Raw genomic sequence first — 16,232 nt, forward strand, 5'->3', positions numbered from 1 at the left:
AGTCCAGTAACATCTGGGGGCTCAACGTTGAGGATCCCTGCTCTACACTATGTCTTTTACTGTCCCTTCTATAAGCTGATTGGGGGGGAAACACTGAGACAGATCATAGATAAATTCAAGGGCTCAGATGTGGAATGTCTGATTTACCTTCTTGCAGATGTGATCCTATACTTTAGCTACCAAGTAGGGATGTGCACAGAACCAGTGGGGCTGGTTCGAAGGCGGGGGGGTAGATACCTTTAAGTGCAAGGGAGAGTGCACTTACCCCACCCCCAGCCACATTTTCCCCACCGGCACTCCGCCCCATTCCCTCCTTGGTCTAGAAGTGACCAGAAGTACCCTGTGTGTATGCACAAGTTGGTGCGTGCGAGCACGACGTGCACGTGTGCCTGACGTGTGTACACACACTGGGTACTTTTGGACTAAGGAGGGAATGGGGCAGTAGGGAGGTACGCTGCCACCCCGCCGGACCAGTTTTTAAGAGAGCGCCAGTGGGGAAAACATGGGCAGGGGGGAGTGCACCCTACCCCACCCTTAAAGGTGTCTTCCCAGCCGCCTTCAAACCAGCCAAACTGCCAGCTGTTCAAACCTGTTTGGAGGCCTTTTTACAGGTCTCCGAACAGGTTCGTGCACATCCCTTCTACCAAGTTGCCACATTTGTCTTGCTTTCCTTAAAACGTAGAAAGAAATTTACATCTGTTATGCTTTGTTCCAAAGTGTAGTGCTGATCTCAGCTTATCTAATACTGTATCATTATTTGCTGAATTTTATTGTATATTGGGTTTTATTTCAACCTTAAAAAAGTAAGTTGTGTTACAACCAGTAGTTACAACAACAAACTTATTACTACTACTATATACCTTCACACATATTCTCTAGAAAAACAGTTTGAAGGAGTCAAGAAATATTGTATAAGAATATTTATAAATGACATCTGCATTCAGCTACACACACTCAACAGAGTGGGTGGTGATCCACTGCTAATGTTTCACTGTGTGGTATGTTAACCACTATCCTTAGAATAATCACTAGTCTTCTTGCTGGAGGAAAAACATTTCTATCATATTCTAAATTACTGGGCTTAAACCATGTTTGATCCCTTGGTTTAGCTTGCTGAAGAATAAGATTAGCATCACGCAATTTATAGTCAGTAAAACACATACATAACTGTTGTTTGGGCTTCTAGAAGATACAATTTTAGTTACTAAAATAATAAATATTGCTGCAGTTATTTGTTCAAACAGGAAAATACATTTTAAAAGCAAGATAAACTTTTGGTACAGTGTAAGACTTTGCCTCTTCATACAACAAGATGCAAGGCTACCCACTCTACAGTCAAAAAGATAAAAAGATATGAAATGCTTGCAGCATTATTTTTGTTAATGGCAAGATGTGACTCTATCCAGTCTCTGTAATTAGCTGTACCAATATAGACTGTTGGACGTTTTGGTGTGGAACAGCCTTCAGAACTGACAAAACTGGTGACTCCCAACACATAATACTTGGTGACATTTGGGAAATAGCACATCAGAGGTCCACCGCTGTCTCCCTAGAATATAAAAATGGACAAGTTGACTGTTGCTCGTGGTATTTTGAAGAGACCCAATAAGTCTGAGTTGTCTTTCATTAATATCCAAAAGAAAATATTAGCTGACATATTCCACAGTGTTAGATGGGCAGAAAAGGAGCCGTCTCCTCAAAAGAGGCTGCATTGGAGCTGAGCCAAAACGTTGCCAAGTGGGAGGGAGGGGATAGGGCAGTTATTTTTGCTTCTCTCCTGTCGCCCTAAAAGTGTGATTTGGCTGCCAGAAATACATGTCTGGGGCCTGCACGTCTCCATTTATCTTTTTTAAACCTTCACCTTATCTGCTGAGTAGAAATCCCATTGCTGAGTAGAACTCATTACTTCAGAAAAGTCCAGTTAGTGACATTTCTCATAACATGGACCCTAAAATAATTGTATACTTTGCTTTGGGAATTGCATTGATAACCCACACCCAAGCATGGTGCTTGTGTGACCATACAACTCACTAAGGATATGCATTGCTAGCAAAGAAAAATGAATATTTCAAAACCAACAGTTCTGAGGATACAGACCAACATTTCACTTTTCAGCAGTTTGGCTGAAAGGAATACGGTGTGGCTGACCTAAAAGCAATAATCATACACCTGGTGGCTGATGAAGTGCATTGTATTCATTCATCCTTCCATCATATTTATATACCACCTGATGTGCATCCCTCGGTGGTGTACATCAGTTAAAACACAAGAATAAAACAGGATAAAGAGATTAAAACAATTTTATGATATAAAACAAGACTATTTAAATTTAATTAAAAGCCAGAGAAAATGGGTGTCTTAAGGGACTTTTTAAAAACAGCCAGAGATGGAGAAGATCTGGTTTTGACAGGGAGTGCATTCCAAAGCCCCAGAGCAGCCACAGAGAGGGCCCGGTTCTGAGTAGCCACCAGACAAGTTGATGGTAGCCGTAACCTAACCTCCCCAGATGTTCTTTACAGATGGGAGAATTTGTGACAAATAAGATGCTCTCTTAAATATCTGGGACCCAAGCTGTTAAGGCTTTACAGGTAATAACCAGCACTTTGTATTTTGCTTGGAAACATAACTTAATATCTGCATTATATGGTCTCCAGGTTATCCCAGAGACCTGAGTGGCTACTGCATTCTGCACCAATTGTAATTTCTGGACTATGTACAAAGGCAGGTCCATGTAGAGTGCATTACAGTAGTCAAGCCTGGAGGTTACTAGCATGTATACTATTGTTTTTCGGTCTTTAACCTGCAAAAATAGTAATAGTTGATGTATCAGTGAAGCTGATAAAAAGTGCCCCTGGCTGCAGCCTCAACCTGAGAAACCAGAGAGAGTTTTGGATTCAGGAGCACTCCCAAGCTATGTTCTTGTTCTTACTGGGGAAGTGTAACCTGATCTAGGTAGATCTAAACCATCTCCCGAGTTCTGACTCCCCACAGTCAGTACCTCTGTCTTATTTGGATCCAGTTTCAGTTTGTTAGCCCTCATCTAGCCCATTACCCCCTCCAGGCAGGCACTTAGGGAAGTAATGCCATTACCTGACGGCATTACTAGCGCGCGCATGCGTGCTGCACTTACGAAGGCTTTACAAACAATGACGGGGGCAGGGGCGGCAGCAAGGAACGCTGCTGCCCCAAAAACTTCGCTTAACACTACAGCGCCGGAGGGGGAAGAGCGGCGGGAGTGGTCAGTTCTAACCCCCCCCTTAAAGGGAGACCCCCTCTTGGTGCCGGACCGCCGGACTGGCCCGCTCCAGACCAGTCCGGAGGCCTCTAACATGGCCTCCGGACTGGTCCGTGCACATCCCTAATTCCCCCCTCCCCCCTCTCATTCTTTTCAAAGGTTTTAATACTTTTTGCACTGACTAATTTCCTCACAAGAAGGTATACTGTTGAGATGGGGAGGGCTTTTCTTACAAGTTTGCACTAGAACAGTTTGGGCATACTTGGATGGGACTTCTCTCACATGTAGAACACACACACACACACGGTTCATGGGGGTTGGGGTGGGGGGAGAGCAACACAGTAGCTTGACCAAGGGGAACAAATCACACACAAACAAAACAAACAGCAAAGGGTTGGGTTTTTAGTCTACTTTCCAGTAGGCTTATGAGATCACCTGGCATTGTGTGTGTGTGTGTGTCCGTGAGTCCCCCACTATCAACTTCACAATGCTGGACCAATATGAACCAAATCAGGTACAGTTGTAGGGACACACAGGGACACCTCAACGGCATAATTTGTGATGATGTCATCCATCCCGATCCAAGATGGTGGATGTGTAAACTTTTGAGGCGCAAGTGGGCTAACTTGTGAACTGCTTAACCGATTTGAACCAAATTTGCTACAGCTGTAGGGACACATAGGTGCACCTCAACGGCATAGATTGTGACAATGTCATCCAACCCAATTCAAGATGGCGTACACATAAACCTTTGAGGTGCAAGTGCACTAACTTGTGGACAGTCTAACTGATTTGAACCAAATTTGCTACAGCTGTATGGACACATAGAGATATCCCAATGGTGTAGTTTGTGATGATGTCATCCACTTTGATCCAAGATGGTGGATGCATGAACATTTGAGGTGCAAGCGCACTAACTTGAGGACTGTCTAACCCATTTGAACCAAATTTGATACAGTTGTAGTGAGTGACACACAAGGACAGCTCAATGGTATAGTTTGTAATAATGTCATCCACCCTGATCCAAGATGGTGGATGCATGAACATTTGAGGTGCAAGAGATCTAACTTCTGAACCATGATTTGAACCAAATTTAGTCCAGTTGTAGAAGCAGTGAAAGGAAAGTAGGCTAATTAGTTTTTAATAGAACAACTTGTTACAAAATGTGTTACTTTCCTTCTTAGAGGGAGACCCCCAGCCCAACAGTCAGCTTCTTCGGCTCTGCAGTTACATACAAATACCAAGCAGGGGAGAAGCATACAACTCCAGCAGAACCAACAGGGCTGGGAGAAACGTCAACCCCTTTTTTATTCTGCTACTGCCAGTCTCCAAGAGATTCAACATTAATTCACAGGGGGTGCAACTGCACCCTTGTACCCCACCCTGGATCCGCCCCTGATGTACCTGCATTAATTTAAAAGGGGAACCTAGGTATAGGCTCCTCAAATGCACAGAGATAGAAAGCGTACTGCTATACTTGCACTCAGCATACCGTGTGAATAAATGTACCTCTGTACACTGTATACTCATATGAGCGTTGAACATAACATGTATACAGGGCTACTGAAACTGGCAATGGCAGCAACATAGAACATGTTGGGGGAGGAAGTGCCAACAACTACCCATTGGTATTTGTTTGTAGCTGTACTTTCTCACAACATGGTCTAGATCGGGGTGTCAAACTGTGAGCTGGAGTCTCATCATCCCTGGTTACTGGCCACTGTGACTGGGGTTGATGGAAGTTGTAGGCCAACAATAGCTGGAGGGCCACAGTTTGATACCCCTGGCCTAGATTGTCAATGCCTCTCTATCACATTGAAGTGGAAATAACAGGTGGCTTCCTTTGCTTTGTTTCCCACACCATATCATGGTTCACAGTTCATAACAAAGATACAGCATGCCCTTGGGCAAATTCAATACCAGCTTTTCCTATCCATCAAAGCTAAAGACAGGTCAAATTAGTTCCCTTTGTGAATGTGGTTATATCTCCAGGCATACATCTGGCTTGTTGTATCTCACAGCAGGATGGACAAAAATAATTGTTTGTGTTTTTTAAATGGATTTTTTAATTAAAATTTGATTTTTAAAAATACTAATTTTCAAACTCTCATGTAAAAATAACCCTAATATTAAATGCGATCACAAGTGTGCTAAATCAACATTTACATTCTCCTAAAAATGAATTGACAACACTCTATCACACACATCAGGTTGCTAGTCCTAAATACAATCAAAAATAACTGATTGTATCCAATCCAATATGAAAAGTATCAATATTTGGGACTCTTCCAAATATTGGTATCAGTACTGAATTTCCAATCAGAAATCTGATAAAAATCCCCATATAAATCTATTGGGAAATAGAGAGAAATAAATCAGGAATGGCTGGGCAGAGAGCTCTGAAATTTGTAGCTGAGAATGGCAGGACCCTGTTGCATTTAATTTTAAGTAAACCAGCCCATTCTTTGATTTTTAATGAATTTTTTAATTTTAGCCAAAGTTGTTCTCTCATCTGACGATAACAGCAGAAAAGTGAAGTAATATCCAAAAATCACAGGGGAACTTATGGAATATCCAAGAATCAAGGCAAAAGGTATGTCACATTTGAGAATCTACTACTTGATTTTTAATTTGGTGTTATGAACCCTGGCCCATTCCCCCTGATGCAGTTGCCTCTTCTCTCATATCACTATGGGACTGAAGTCCTTTTATAAGTTTCTACACTGAAAGCTATATTCCTATGTCTTTTAATGAAACTATATGCCTTGTGAACCACTATCTCATACTCATACTGTATTAATTGTTCAGTTCTATATTCTCTCCAAGCCTTGAGCAGAAGTGGCAAGACTCTGGATGAAGCACCATGGCAAGAAGGAGGCAAAGTGCTGTCCTCAACATTTTTGCATAATAGGCTTGTGAGGAATTTCTGAATGGCCTTGTTCACTGCCAGATTGTGGTTTATGTCTCCTGTACTCTCAAATTAGGCAAAATGGAAGATGTTGAGGCTATCCTCACAAGCGTGCAAAACTGGGCTAAAGGAGCTCAGCCCAGTTTTGCATGCTTGCGAGAACCACTGGGCTCAGGGGCAAGCCCGGTGGCCCCATGGCAGAAAGCCTGCCAATGTAGCCCCCTAGTTAAGTGAGGTTAACAGAGAAAGTGCTCTGGTAACCTCATTTTTTAAATCATGTGTCCACTGCAGCTGCTTGCAGCTACGGCAGTCAAAAGGGGGGAGGGGCTTCTAATAATGCACCGTGCACTTGTGCAATGCATTATTTGGGGCTCCCTGCACTCAGTCCCCGGAGTTTCTGGGCAAGCCGCAGGCGGCCCACAGAAGAGCTGTTGCAAGTCTGGGCGGGCGGGCAATCCACCCACTCAGGAAACGGTAAGAGATGGTCTGCAGGGAGGGTTGAGCTAACCCGCAATCCCTGCAGACCCGCCTGAAGCTCTTCACACGGATCATGTAAAGAGCTTCGTTCACTTGTAAAAGGAACGTTTAAGAGCAACAGATGTTGCAGTTAAAGCCTATAGATTAGAGTGGAACTGACACTTTTTGTATTATTGTTGTGATTTGCAAGGCTGTAGCATGCTTTAATTATATGTAGGAGACGTTATATGGCTTAGCTCCCCCCACAATTCCTACCCCTGCTCCCTTCCTCACCCTCACTCCCCTCCTCTACATCAGTGGGCAATGGCTAAGATGGGCCAAGAGGTCAGAAGATTGACGACACTGTTTTGACGTTTATGGAAGAATCCATCAAGGCCAGAAGACTCTAACTGACAACATGCACCAGAGACATCCTGAAACAACAACGTAGTGTGGGCGATAAGGAACCAGGGTCTGAGACATGTTGGAGTCAGGGTGGCAGAGGAATGATAACACCGGGGCCGGAATCCTTCTTAATTTGGGCATATGGGTGCATCTGAACTGACATGTCCCGCATGGATTAGACTGACCTGATGGCCTGAGAGCTGACTGATCCAAAAAAGCATCAAAGGAGAACCAAAGGTGTAACTGTTCTGGATCTGGGGCTGGGAAGCCAGAGGAGTAGGTTGAGACAGCTTGCCTTGATCACTTCTCTCCAACACATAAGCTGCTTTACTTTGCTCCCCAAATACTCTGCACATCTCAAATTTCATCTCTACAAACTACAGCACTACTGGTAAACCCAGGATGATTCAATCAATCTGGCCAATTGGTTGACTCCTGCAATGTTTTGAATGGGATGTTTCTCCTAAATTTCTCCCTCTCCCTATTCCCCAATTCCTCATCTGTCTCCTCTTCCCCTCCCTTCAGAATTGTAATCTGATATGTTAGGGACTTCAGCCTGCTTGCCTATTCTTGATGCTGTATGCTTCCTATTTTCCTTCAGTAAAAATACCAAGACAATTCCTGGTTTGTTCCTGCTCAGTTCAGCATAGTGGTTATGGTGTCAAGGTTTGAAATGCACCCATTGTGCAGGACGTCCCCCTCCAAGCCTCAAAGTTAAAATGCCTCTTAGGGTGTGCAGCCCACCAAAGGAGTGAGAAGGGAATCTTAGGAGTCCCTTTCCCCCAGGCTTACCATCTCACAATTGACCTGGCAAATGGTCTTTTGTGGCAGGGAGTAAATCTCCCCTCTGTCATTTCACAGATGTGCAACCATTAAACCTCCACTCCCCATTCCAGAGTCAGCTACAGACCCTTGGCAGCAAGCTGTACCAGTGGTTCGGGCCAAGAGTAAGACAGAAGTTGGTTTAGTCAAAGGGAACAGGACCATTCTCATAAAAGGACCCAATACCCTGCCTCAAAAGCTGTAGCTGCAGTACAGGTATCCCTGAGCCATGGAGGAATCCCTCTGTGTCCCCATTAAATACTTTGAAGAACAGGGAGTTCTGGTATGTATGCAGAGCCTCTGCAATGCCCCCATATGGCCCGTACTCAAGTACAACAACATTGTCTACAGGCTCATGGTGGACTATAGAGCCCTAAACAAAGTAACCCCACCTTTTGCCCCAGTAGTCACAAAGTACAATGAGATCCTGGCTGCCACTGCCGCCAGATAGCGCTATTATTCAATTCTTGACATCAGTAATGCCTTTTTTTTCAATCCCACTTAAACCTGCGTGTTTGCAAAATCACATTCAAGTTCCGATGTCAACAATTTTCAATCACCCGTATCCCCTAAGGTTTTCACTCCTCTACCAGTATCTGCCACGCATACATAATGGATATGAGGGAACAGCTTGATCCACCTCATCACCCCCATGTGTTCTTGTACTGTATATTGACGATGTGCTTGTTCACACCCCCACAAGTGACATGGCAAAGAGAGGTCACTCTAGCTATGCTCAAAGTCATCCAAGAGACTGGTTTTTGTTGTTGTTTTTTAAAAATACTTTTTATTCAATTTTTCACAACATAAGATACATACACGCACACACAAAAAGAAAGAAGAAAGAAGAAAAGAAAGAAGAAAAGAACGGGGGGTGGGGGGACACGAGGCCTTCCATCTCATCATTAGACCAAGTATCAGTTACAATACACAAGTCTTGCCTGTAATTTAATCGTTCTCCTCCCGATAAATCGTACAAAAATCAGCTCTAGGTCATTTTAAAAACATTTTTGTTACCACTCAAAAGCCTGATAGAAATCCATTTTATAATATGTTTTTAGGTAAATAAGAAGAGGGTCCCACTCCCTTTTAAATAGTTCAAATTTATTTCTTAATAATGCTGTTAGCTTTGCCATTTCTGCCAACTCTAACACTTTAAGTATCCAAACCTCTTCACTCGGGCAATGGATGTCTTTCCATTTGTATGCAAATGTCAATCTTGCTGCTGCTGTCAGATACATAAAGAGGATCCAGTATTTCCTAGGCAATGAACTGTTATCAATACCTAATAGTATTGTTTCTGGGCTCTTAGGGAAAGTCATTTTAAAAACTTTCTTAAGCTCATTGTATATTAAATCCCAATAGCCTTTAGACTTATTACAAGTCCACCATAAATGTATATAGGAACCCTCCTCTTTTTTTACACTTCCAACATTTGTTTGACATGTTCTTGTAAATTAAAGCCAACTTTTTAGGAGTTAAATGCCAGCTGTACATCATCTTGAGATTATTTTCCTTTAAATTAGAACAGGCAGTGTATTTCATGTCTTCTATCCACGGTTTTTCCCATTTCTCCAAGTCTATATTGTAACCAAAATTCTGAGCCCATTTAATCATTGAAGTTTTCACTACTTCCATTCTTGTATCTTCCAATAATAACAGATCATACATCCTAAAAACTAGTTTGTCTTCCTTGTCACACAACTGTTGTTCAAATTCTGACTCGGATTGATTAAAACCCTTTTTGCAATCTTGCTTGAATAAGGTGCTAATCTGGTGATACTGAAACCAAGAAATATTCCAATCCTGCATAAGATCTAATTTTTTAAGTTCATATTTTGCACCTTGGGGAACAAGCAGTTGTCTATACGTAGGCCATGTCTGTTGCATATTTTTTCTGTTTTCTAGATATAACTTCCAGTGGAGATACCCAAAGTGGAATTTTTGGTTCTAACACAAGTTTGTTCTTCATCCATACCATATATAAGCTTTTTCTAACATAGTGATTTAAGAAGTCTTTATTTACTTTTACCTTATCATAAAATAGATATGCATGCCAACCATATCTTATATCGAATCCTTCCAAATCTAACAGTCTTGGATTTTTTAATGTAATCCATTCTTTCATCCAGTTTAGGCATATTGCTTCAAAATATACTTTAAAATTCGGTAACGCAAACCCTCCTCTCTTCCTCTTGTCGTCCGTTAGATTTTTAAAATTTATTCTTGGTTTTTTGCCCTGCCAAATAAAGTTCTTTACGTCTTTATGCCATTGATCAAAAATTGACATTGTATTTATTATTGGTATTGTCTGGAACAAATATAACATTTTAGGAAGAACATTCATTTTGATAACAGAAATTCTTCCACTTAACGAGAAATTCAATCTTTTCCATCTACATAAGTCTATCTTTATTTCCTTCCAGATTTTAATATAATTATTTTGAAACAATAAGGCATTATTTGTTGTAAGCGTAACTCCTAGGTATTTTACCTTTCCCCCCACATTGAAACTAGATCTTAAGACAAATTTTTCAATATCTTCTTTGTTCATATTTTTAATTAATACCTTTGTCTTATCCTTATTTATATAGAACCCTGCAAAATTCCCATATGAGTCTAATATTTCCAATAATGTATCAATTGACTCTAAAGGATCTTGTAAAAACAACACTATATCATCTGCAAAGGCTCTTAGTTTGTATCTTTGTGTCCCTATTGACAATCCTTGTATTTTGGTCTCTTCCCTTATCATCCTGCACATAATTTCCAAGACCAATATAAATAATAGTGGAGACGGGGGCAACCTTGTCTAGTACCTTTTTGAATACTAAAATAATCTGTAAGTTCTCCATTAACCTTAATGTTTGCTTTTTGTTCAGAGTATATAGACCCAATCGCCCTTATTTCATTAGCTCCAAACTCTACAATTTGCAGGGTTTTCAACATAAATTGCCAGGAGACTGGTTTTAAGATAAATTGGCAAAAAGTCCTATTAGTTCAGAGATCTAGGTATCAGCCTAAGCAAAGATGGTAGGTCCTCAGACCTACAGGGAGTAGAGACACTCTCTAAACTCCCAGCCCGAATAGATGTCCATTCCCTTGGAATTCTCCTCGGCACCTTAAACTTCTCTTGTGAGTTTATAGGGGACTTTGTAGCAAAGGCAAAGTCCTCTATAAACTATCAGCTCTTGAAGAAGGGTTGCCAGTGGGAGTGGGGAACCGAACAAATGAAAACCTCTGCCACTTTAAAACATGACCTGTGTCAAGCCCCAGCTCTAGTGCACTCAAACACAGAGTGCCACTTTGTGGTTCAATTGACAGCCTCAGAGATCAGCAGAGCAGCAACCTTGAATCAGCATTCAGAAGGCAAGTTGTGTGTCATCACATGTGCCTCTCAGCTGCTGAGTTCAATGGAGCAGTGCTTCTCCCGTTTTAGTTCGAACAGAGCATTTTCTCATTAAATACATTATTTCAGGTCGCGTCCAAGACAGTCAAGTCTAAAACCCCCCCCAATGCTCAGTGGACCTTAGCTCTGGTTAACAGAGGGGTGTTCAGGAAGGGACCCCACACTTTACCAGCCCCTTATGGTTTAATCATTGAAGGAGAGGAATGCCTATTACCAAAGCTTCCACACGTATCCTCTGCCTACCCCCAAAGGCTCAGATTGGCCAGCAAAATGGGGAAAGCACCTAGAAAATGCCCTTAAGACAGGATTTCATCCCTAGTTCTCAGATGGGTCGTGTTCCCATGAACGGGGGGGAAGTCCAAACAGGTTACAGAACAGTTAGAGTCAGTGATGGACAAGTTCCTCAAGGCCCTGCTTGCCCCCACTCCATGCAAGCAGCAGAAATACAAGCTGCAATAGACGTTCTTGAATTTGAGCCCCCAGATGTCCCTGTAGCAATTTACATAGACTCTGATTGGATTGTGAGAGCAGCCACAACATGGCTTCCCATATGGTTGAGTCATGAAATGGAGGCATCTGACACACCCGTTGCACACTCAGATAAATTTTATTATTGTTGCTGTTGTTTAAACAGTCAGACAGGTGTTATCGACTGGTTTGTTTTATCCAGACATCGAGTCCTTCCCAAGGACCTGGGATGGCTGAATTTTATTGTCAGTTGTTATAGATATCGTCGCAGAATATAGGCTGTTCCCAGTAAAGCTGCTTTTTGTAATTGGCTGATGGTGATTTCTGTGGCCCCTATGGTGTTAAGGTGCTCTTCAAGGTCTTTTGGAACTGCACCCAGGGCGCCAATTACCACTGGGATTATTTTGGTCTTTTTCTGCCACAGCCTTTCCATTTCAATTTGTAGATCTTTGTATTTGGTGATTTTTTTCTATTTCTTTTTCTTCTATTCTGCTATCCCCTGGTATTGCTATGTTGATTATTTTGACTTGTTTTTCTTTCTTCTCAACTACAGTTATATCTGGTGTATTGTGTAGCAGATGTTTGTCTGTTTGTAGTCGGAAGTCCCATAATATTTTTACATCTTCATTTTCGACAACGTTTTCAATTTTGCCACTTATTAGTAGTAGTAGTAGTAGTAGTATTAGTAGTAATTTGATTTCTATACCACCCTTCCAAAAATGGCTCAGGGTGGTTTACACAGAGAAATAACAAGCAAATAAGATGGCAGAGAATAGCAAAGCTCATTCAGAAAAGAGCAGCAGCCACACTGCCAGACACCAGAAAATGGACACAACATCAGCACACTAGAACAATAAAGCAGACACATTAGCCAAGGATGGCAGCAACACCTAGTAAACCTGGCAAAGCCGAGCCTCTTGCCCTTGTAAATAGCTGCAGCCAAAGTAAAACCCTCAGAGGAGGACAAGTTCTGACTCTAGATTTGAGCACCCTTCAAGAAGGGGACTCAGAGACTGAAGACAAAGACCCCACAGGGAAGTTTAAAATAGAGAAAGTGGATGGGATATGGTGGGCCATAGGACCCAGCGGAGAGCGCCTCTGGATCGTCCCAGCCAAAATCAGGCATAAGCTCACCCAGTTCCTACATGACATGGGACACAGTGGTAAATAAGCTACACTGGAAAGAGTACAGCAAACAGGATGTTGGCCAGGAATGTGTGATGATGTGAATGTCTTTTGTGAGAGATGCTTGGCATGTGCATGTGTGAATGCAGACTGCCAGACATTTCAAGCCCCTCTCAGACACAAGGATTCTGTAATGAGCCACATCCAAATGAACTACATAGGACCGCTTCCTACCACCTCCCGGGGCAATTGGTTCTGCCTTGTAATTCTGGATCATTTCTCAAAACGGATTGAAGCAATACTGACCATAAACGATAACACCTCAATTACAGCAAAAGTGTTCTTCAATGTAGAACAGCCAGGCCTTGGTGCAGGGTTTGGTGCTGTGGTGCCACAGTAAACTGTGTGGATCCCAGCAATTCTCACAGACAGCCAAAACCAGGTTTGGTTGCCTAAGCCTGGCCTTGGCTGCTCGTGAGTGAGAAAAGCCTCAATATGTATTTCCCAAATTCACTAAATACCTTGCAGCTACTTTGTAAAGCAAATGGATAACAGTTTAGCCTAGAAGTAATGAAACAGTGATGTAGATATCTTCCTCGATTTCCCTTTACCAGTAGACCCCCCAAACCAGTCCAGTACAAACCTGGACCAGCCGAACTGGGCCGGTTTGATTTGAAACACGGTTTGAATCAAGCTGGCTCGCATATCCCTACTTACAAGGGGAAATGGAACATAACTTTCCAAAGAGGAATAGAACTTTATTACCCCATAATGATTAACACTGGGCAGAGACAGAAATTACTCCAATGGAGAAAGTCCATGCAGTGTGGGGTGGCTTTCCTCTCATGAAACTCAGTATTGGGCTGGGATGTAGACTGGAAAAAGTCAATACAATTTGTTGGTGGGGTTTTTTTTAACCAAAATATAACTGGTGAGTGGCCATACTTTGGGATCTGATGTGTACCAGGAGGAGATAACAATGGTCTCAAGGAGCATAGCTGGGAAAGCAGTTATTTGAATAGTTACGCTAGTGCCCATGGTCAGAATTTGTACACCAGCACCTATTGGATATTAAATGTTTTTGTAAGTATTGAATGAAGAAGAGAAATTTGAATGTTATTACTTGACTTTTCCTGTGACATTACTAATATACATTCTTTCATAGTAATGTGAAATAATATGCCTTTCTCAAATTTACTAAATAACTTGCAGCTACTTTATAATGCAAGTGGATAACAGTTTAGCTTAGAAGTAATGAAACGATATGATTCAGCAATATGTGTCAAAGCAGAATTATTTCTGGTTTACCTGGCAGCCACCGATAATTCCACTTTCAGTGCCAGCACAAACCATATTCTGGGTTATGAATCCTGCATACCAGTCAGCTTGATTACAGATGTCTAGTGGGAATATGTCCACTTGAGCTTCCTGTAATATATGTTTGTGTAGACCTATAATGAAAACAACAGAGTGCTAGAAATATGCTTAGGCTTGTTAAGGTTCTCTGACATACAAGCCAACTAGCAAAAATGCTGAGTTTGGCAACTTTTCAGCCTAAACCTAAGGCACCAGCCATGCACACACCTAGAGAAGGTGCATTAGCTGCTATGAAGATATATGGAGAATGCCTGCCTAAAAAGCAGGCTCTTGGAAGCCAAAGAGGTGGTGAATCAATTTTTTAGATTAAGACCCAGCAACAACAGCATATACTATGCATGTATGCAGCTTGCATCATCTAACTTTTCTTATGGCGGAATTTGGACTGTCTGAGGACATTATTTTTCTTTTCTTTGAGGATTAACAAGGTGCTTAAAATACTACAGGCTTTCAAAATTTCATAAGGAATTCCTTGGCGCAACAATTGTATTTGCTCCATGTCTCTCATTCGGCGAGATTAAAGCGAGGGGTACTTTGAAAAGCAAGAAATCTGCATGGTTTGCTCATGCCTACTCAGTAATGAACCCAGCAGGAAAACTGAACTTCAAACCACAGTGAACAGAGTGGATATATCTGATGATACTTCTACTGTTCTTGATTGCTTCCAAAAAGTGGCTGGAAGGAGCTCTCTTAAAACCTTCAGTGCCCAGAAAAGATTATAAGCGCAAGATCCATTTAACACATAAAACTGTTTCTAAAGCTATGTGTAATGTTACACATCATCTATTCCAGAAGTATTTACAGTACAGAAACTTCTGAGATCAATGAATGATATCCTTACCTAGTGGCAGCACTCTTGCAGCACATGTGCATGCTGTGGAGAGCTGCCTGAGTATGACAGAATAGGCAACAAAGCACAGGGGAGAACTTTAGTGTACTCTTGTTTCCCCAGAAGAGCCCTGCACCATACAAAAATATATCCGAGGGCTGCGAAAAGTTCAAGGGCTTAGTTTTGGATGATGCACAACACAGCAAAGGCAAAGATCTGTGGAATCCATTCCTAACAGCCCTGCTGGATCAGGACCAAGGCCTAGCCAGTCCAGCATCCTGTTTCACACAGTGGCCGCTACAGTATTCTGGAAGCTCCCCAGAGTGCATACATGTCCCGTGCTCTGCCATTGCGTTAGCTAGGATGTCAGCCACTAAACTGATTCTCACCTTTAATAACAGTTTAGATATTAAACACTTACCTCCAAGTATGATCGCTCCCCATCCAGAGATATAACATGGGTTCTCATCAGTCACGGCCAGAGAAGCTTTAGGTAAGCAAGCTGGCTGGATATAGTCATTGTATGGAATATAGCTCATTAGTCGAAGCAAGGCAATATCATTTTCAAGGGAACTTCGGTTGAAATTAGAATGCATTATGATACTACGGATCCTGGATACTACCGTTGGAGGCTTGTGTCTATAAAGATTTTTCACTGCAATCACAACCCTCCAAAAATATGGGTCTCTAGAAGAGAGAGAGAGAAACCATCTGCAGAGTTAAAGATTATTATAACATTACTACTTTAAAGTCTGTGAAACTTACATTTGTCTCTTGCTTCACACTTAGTGCATAAACAATAAGAATGGAGCCAGATTCTGATGAAGTTGAGATGATTAAGTTTTCTTTAAATAATAAAAGCAATATAAGCAATCAGCAAAACACATATATCCAGGCTATGGCTCAGCAACAGGGCATCTGCTGTGCACGCAGAAGGACCCAGGTTCTCTTCCCAGCATCTCCAAATAATATTTACTTACCTATTTATCATATTTCTTTACCGCCTGATATAGACATCTCTAGGCAGTGTACAAAGTTAAAACATAATGAATGTAAAACAATAAAGTAGTTAAAATTCACAAAACAAAACAAGTAAAAACAATCTCAAACAACAGAAACATATTATTAAAAAAAAATCAGTTAAAAGCCTGGGAAAACTGGTAGGTCTTCCTTAAAGCAAGCAGAGCAGGAGATGCTC

At 41.7% G+C, this 16,232-nt stretch overlaps 1 protein-coding gene across 2 annotated transcripts in view; it reads right to left on the bottom strand.

Moving 5' to 3' along the window:
- Nucleotides 1-905: 905 nt before the first annotated feature.
- The window catches only part of LOC128343176 (transmembrane protease serine 12-like), a 77,236-nt gene continuing 61,909 nt past the window's right edge, over nucleotides 906-16,232 (bottom strand). For both annotated transcript variants that reach the window (XM_053291765.1, XM_053291764.1), the window contains exons 3-5: nucleotides 15,456-15,721; nucleotides 14,137-14,279; nucleotides 906-1,549 (exon numbers count right to left, since the gene is read on the bottom strand). In XM_053291765.1, the coding sequence (XP_053147740.1) occupies nucleotides 1,301-1,549; nucleotides 14,137-14,279; nucleotides 15,456-15,721 (658 nt within the window). In that variant the 3' untranslated portion in view covers nucleotides 906-1,300. The remainder of the gene's footprint in view (nucleotides 1,550-14,136; nucleotides 14,280-15,455; nucleotides 15,722-16,232) is intronic.

The sequence above is a fragment of the Hemicordylus capensis genome, chromosome 2, assembly GCF_027244095.1.
Source record: "Hemicordylus capensis ecotype Gifberg chromosome 2, rHemCap1.1.pri, whole genome shotgun sequence".
Lineage (NCBI taxonomy): Eukaryota > Metazoa > Chordata > Lepidosauria > Squamata > Cordylidae > Hemicordylus > Hemicordylus capensis.